At 42.2% G+C, this 5721-nt stretch overlaps 1 protein-coding gene across 1 annotated transcript; it reads right to left on the bottom strand.

Moving 5' to 3' along the window:
- Positions 1 to 1170: 1170 nt before the first annotated feature.
- LOC127330060 (zinc finger BED domain-containing protein RICESLEEPER 2-like) lies at positions 1171 to 4196 on the bottom strand. Its single transcript, XM_071825360.1, has 5 exons — positions 4001 to 4196; positions 3717 to 3803; positions 2632 to 3617; positions 1408 to 2540; positions 1171 to 1304 (listed from the first exon to the last, which is right to left on the bottom strand). Exons 2-5 carry the CDS (start codon positions 3801 to 3803, stop codon positions 1171 to 1173), a joined length of 2340 nt encoding a protein of 779 aa, XP_071681461.1. The 5' UTR covers positions 4001 to 4196.
- Between the last annotated feature and the right edge of the window lie 1525 nt (positions 4197 to 5721).

The following is a 5721-nucleotide window of genomic DNA, read 5'->3' as shown; positions in this document are numbered from 1 at the left end:
AGCCAAAAAAAATCCAAGAAAAGAAAGTTTTATAGTACATAGAGGATGACATGCGGGTCCCATTTTGCAGCAGCGGTCTCAATGTTTCCAAGGCGGCACAGGACCAAAAGAAAAATGAAGTAGCCAGAAATCAGGGGGTGAAAAAAAAAATCTAAGAAGAAAGATTTCAATTGGGCTGCATCTGGACATCTTGGCCTTCGAACTATCCTGCTTGGCCTTTTGACTCGTACAATTTCAGCCCACTCCAAAACAGGAAAGTTCGGAAGTTTCTTAAAAAAACAGGAAAGTCATATGCTTCGCAAAAACAAAAAAAACAAGGAGATTCAACATATAAGTTTGTTTATGTAAAAATAAAGATTTATTTTATCCGTTTGAAATAGCTCAGAGCGCAATACACTGTTTATTGTCTGCAAAATAATCAAGATATCACATGTTTGTTGTACGGGGAGGCTGACATCGGGGACCCATGAGCCAGCAGCGTCATCAACGTTTTAAAGGCGGCAGGGGATGGAAAGAAAAAATAAACCAAAAATCTGTTGGTAAAAAATCAAAGAAAAGAAACATTTTCGTTCTAAGAGGATGACATGCGGGACCCATGAGGCAGCAGCATCCTTAGCGTTTATTGTTCATAGAGGCTGGCATATGGGACCCGTGAGCCAGCAGCTAGGCCCGGGCATTCAGTTTTAACCGAAATTTCGGTTCGGTTTTTTCGGTTTTTCTATAATTCGGGTTATACAATATAGGCACCGAAATAACATCGGTTTCCTAGTTAATAGATAGTTCGGTTAACCAATAATTCGGTTCGGTTTTCGGTTTTAAACCGAAATACCCTGATGACATGGAAATAAAATAACAACACAAGACGCCAATATACTGTATGTATGCAAGTCGTCAAGTCCACGCCACGGCAGCAAGACACATAACACGCTGAACCATATCCTACCTGCATGCACTAGTCAATAAAATGCATACCTTGATGAAGCAGCGTCAATGCATATGCTCAAAAAAGTATCACACGATTGAAGGTCTTGCACAAGTCATTCACACACACTTGACTACTTATAGTTTACACCAATAGAGCTTCAAAATAAAATAGTTCACACAAACAAACGAAGTAACACTGATAAACCGCAATGATCTGAAGTGCAAACAGCAGCAACTCAAAAAGTTCTACTTTTTCTTGCGACCAGTCCTAGACTTGGTTGTACCAGATGGTCCTGTTTTGCTAGTTCCTGCATTGGAAGGTTCAGTGATTTTGCTTTTGCTAGAAATTGCTGCTTTGTTTTTGAATTCTTGGATCAGCTCTGAAATAAAAAAAATACAAGGGAACCATTCGTTATTGCAGGCTTTTAGTAAGTAACTAATTAAACAAAATGAGTAAATTATTGACATGTTCTATTGACTCACCTTCCTCAAGCTTGGCTAACTCTTCTTTGTTCTCTTGAATGTTGATGGGGGTGGACCTTCGAAGCCAATCTTGCGTACAAATAATAGCTTCTACCATGAAAGGAGTAAGTGATGTCCTGAAGTCATCTAGGACACGTCCACCAGTGCTAAATGCACTTTCAGATGCTACGGTTGAAATTGGAATCGCAAGGACATCACGAGCCAAATGTGCTAGTATTGGAAATCTAGAGGAGTTCGTCTTCCACCAAGCTAGGATATCAAAATTCGTGCTATCAATATCTTCACAATCTTCACCTAAGTATTTCTCTAGTTCAGATTTGCTATTGTTACTTGCACCAGTATTTAGCCTCATCTTCTTGGCAACAAGTTCCTTCATCATACTTGCAGTACCTCCTTTTCCACCTTCTTTACGTGGCACATCACTTGATTGAGGAGCTGAATCGCTCGCTACAGGAGCATAGTTTTTCCTATATTCCTCAAACAACTCATAAAGGCACTTGTTTATTGCAGACCAAACTTTCTGGCCATTTCCCTCACCATACATTTCTCCAATGGCTATCTCTGTGTACTCAGAAAGCTTATACCTTGGATCAAGAAAAGTAGCAATAAAGATCATCAGGTTGATGTTTTCCTTCTCTTTTGTCTTGTCTTTTCCCTTCCCTTTCTCCTTCTCCGGGTCATTCTCATGCCACTTCCCCCAATACTTGTCATATTTTTCCTTCATTCTCTTCCCCATATCTCTTTGGAGAGAATCCTCACTCTCAAGCCAGCTGCGCACCAAGAGGTTGACTTCTCCAATCTCATGAAAGAATGTGTTAGCAGTTACATTAAGTGATGCCGAAACACGTACAGTGAGATCAGAAAAATGTCTAAGGAATTCGGCCATCTTCTTAGAATTATCCCAATCTTGCTCATCGGGAACACCTGGACCTTTGACGCCGCTACTTTTCTCACATGTTAGATCAATAGTATAATAGGGATCTTCTTCTGCATACCTTGCAAACACCTTTTCGTAGATGATTGCAGCCTTCAACATGTCATGTGTGGAGTTCCACCTGGTGCATACATCAAGGTTCAAAAATGCTTTGGTGTCCACTTTCTCTAGATCAGCACATTCCTTGAATTTATCCAACCTGATACACAAATGCAAGCATCCAGTAAGTAAACTATTTATTCATAATAATTAACAACTCCTAAGAATGCAAGAATGAAATAATAAATCACCTTGTTGTTCCATTCTTGATGTATCTCACAGCAGCACGTACACGCTTCATCGAAAGATCAACCTCTTTCAAACCATCGCTAACAATCAAATTGACAATGTGGGCAGCACATCTCATGTGAAGATATTTGCCTCCTGCTATTAAAGTTTTCATATGCCTCTTTACATAACCAATACCACCATCATTTGAACTAGCATTATCAACTGTTATTGTCATGACTTTATCTAATCCCCACTCCATCAAACATGTAAGCAAGTGTTTCCCAATGTCCTCTCCTCTATGACCCTTTACCTTGAAAAAACCAATGATCTTCTTATGTAATTTCCATTCTTTATCAATAAAATGTGAAGTGACAGTCATGTAACTATCTTGCTGTTGCCAAGTCCAGCAATCAGTTGTGATGCAAACTCTTTCACATTGCTCTTGGAAAAACAATTTCAGCTTGGCTTTCTCCTCATAATAAGTGCCAACTGCGTCCCTAGTACAAGTCCTTCTAGATGGTGGTTTGAACCTTGGGCAAGCTACAACCATAAACTTTCTAAAGCCTGACTTTTCACCAAATGCAAATGGGAGCTCATCTTCTATGATCATTTGAGCAAATGCAGCCCTAAGTTTATCAGGATCAAATTTCCAGCAGCCTACAAAATCAGTTACTTGCAAAACACCTTGCTTTGGATCTTTAAGATGTATGTGAGGATTTCTTTTGCAAATGTTAAAATGGTTCCTGAGGGCAGTGGTACCATTTTTAACTGAGTGTGCTTTGATTTCACGCTTGCAATACTTACACTTGCCCTTCCTCAGAATACCTTCCAGAAAGATTTTGGTGAAGTGATTCCACATATCCGATCTAGCTGCCATCTCTTTTCTTCCTGTCTGAGCATCACCATCCTCCTTATCCTTGTTAGCAGCAGCCGCTTCCTCTTCCTTCTGTAACCCCTCCGTTGCCTCATCATCGACCAGCACAATCTCCTTCCCATCGTCATTGTCCTGTACGATAAAGGTAAGGCACACTTGTTTGACTAATGGTCATATACAGAGGGCACAACAATACTATTTAGTATTTGAAAACTAGTTTATAAATTCTACCTCAGGAACCTCATTCTCCTGGTTCTGGACGTGAATGTCATGGTCGGACTCACTCCCGTTTCCCATCTCCATCTCTTCACTTGACATCTAAAGAAATATGTATTCAAAATAGAAATGGTTACCACTTCGTAATCATCTACTTAAACACCCGATCGCCAGTGCCGATGGACACATCGCCGGCTGCTCCCCGGACATATACCTATGCAGCCGTGCCGAACAACATAGAGAGACCAAGCGAATGAAAAGAGCAGCACATCCGCTGGCTACTGGCTACAGAGAATTACCTCGATGTATTCGACTCACTGCGTCGGCCGGCCGGAGTCGACAGAGATGACGTTGCACGCCGGCCAACTACGGTACCAAGATGCGATCTGGCGGCTGTACCTCTAGTCTGCAGATGAGAATAGGGAGAGTATGGAATTACGTCGGATATTCAGGAGATTAATTAGGGATGGAATCAGAGGGAGATGTGAGCTTTTACGTGCGTGGGGCTGGAGCTGGACTGCTGCATAGTACGTGCAATTGTAGGCTTTGTGAACTGTTGGGCTTTTGCGTGTTGGGCTTCCTACAAACGAACGACATGCGAGATTGAGAGGTCTGGAGCTCTCGTGTCATTCAGGTTTTTGTCTGTGTCACCTATATCTCGGTTTATACGGTTATTTCGGTCAATCGGATGTCAAAACCGAATTTAAATTATAAAAATCGGTTTATCATATTTATGCACCGAAATTAGTCCCGGTTAATTCGGTTTCGGTGTATTCGGTTTCGGTTCCGGTTAATTCGGTTTCGGTGTTCGGTTTCGGTTTTTTATGCCCACCCCTACCAGCAGCGTCCTCAACGTTTTAAAGGCTGCAGGAGATCGAAAGAAAAAATAAGCCAAAAATCGTTTGGTCAACAAAATCCAAGAAAAGAAAACATTTACCGTTCTGAGAGGATGACATGCGGGACCCATGAGGCAGCAGCATCCTCAGCGATTTCAAGGCGGCAGGGGATCAAAAGAAAAAAAGGAAATATCCAGAAATTGATTAGGGGTTCAAAATAAATCCATCAAAGGAAACTTTTATTGTTCATTGAGGATTACATGTGGGACCGACCTGCCAACAGCTTCCTCATCGTTGCAGAGGGGGCAGGAGATCAAAAGAAAAAGGCAAATAGCCAGAAATTAGGGGTCAAAAATAACTCCAAGAAAGAAAACTTTTATTGTCGTAGAGGATGACATGCGGGACCCATGAGCCAGTAGCTTAGTCAACGTTTCAAAGGCGGCTGGGGATCGAAAGAAAAAGTAAGTGACCAAATATGAGGTGCCAAAAAAATCCAAGAAAAGAAAGTTTTATAGTACATAGAGGATGACATGTGGGTCCCATTTAGCAGCAGCGGTATCACCGTTTGAGAGGCGGCAGGGGATCGAAAGAAAAAGGCAAGTGACCAAATATGAGGTGCCAAAAAAAATCCAAGAAAAGAAAGTTTTATAGTACATAGAGGATGACATGCGGGTCCCATTTAGCAGCAGCGGTATCACCGTTTGAGAGGCGGCAGGGGATCGAAAGAAAAAGGCAAGTGACCAAATTTGAGGTGCCAAAAAAAACTCCAAGAAAAGAAAGTTGATTGCTCATAGAGGATGACATGCGGGTCCCAATTAGCAGCAGCGGTGTCAACGTTTCCAAGGCGGCAAGGGATCAAAAGAAAAAGGAAGTAGCCGTAAATCGGGGTCAAAAAAATCCAAGAATAGAAAGAATTTTGGTTCATAGAGGATGACATGCGGGACCCATGATCCTGCATCGTAAACGGCTCGATCGGAGAGCGTTGAACGAGATGGCGCGATCGAGAAAAAAAAACAATGCTAGAGAGGCTGCCATCTGGGCCCTACATCCCTCGGCGGTGCGGATTTGCGTTGACTCGGCCGGTGAACCCGAGAATTCGAGATGCACCACGTCCCGGGCCACCATACGCAACGTTTTGGCCGGTTTCGTCGGGCTAGGTGGCCTCAAAAACGAGAAAAAAACGT

Source organism: Lolium perenne, chromosome 2 (assembly GCF_019359855.2).
Source record: "Lolium perenne isolate Kyuss_39 chromosome 2, Kyuss_2.0, whole genome shotgun sequence".
Taxonomy (NCBI): Eukaryota; Viridiplantae; Streptophyta; class Magnoliopsida; order Poales; family Poaceae; genus Lolium; species Lolium perenne.
The sequence above is the reverse complement of the archived record's forward strand: the minus strand, read 5'-3'. Positions and strand labels throughout refer to the sequence as shown.

Coding starts and splice junctions, on each gene's coding strand:
- LOC127330060 (XM_071825360.1), bottom strand. CDS start 3,803: ATGTCAAGTGAAGAGATGGAGATGGGAAACGGGAGTGAGTCCGACCAT. Junction 3,618..3,716: donor AGGAGAATGAGGTTCCTGAG/GTAGAATTTATA, acceptor TTTATCGTACAG/GACAATGACGATGGGAAGGA. Junction 2,541..2,631: donor ATCAAGAATGGAACAACAAG/GTGATTTATTAT, acceptor TTTGTGTATCAG/GTTGGATAAATTCAAGGAAT.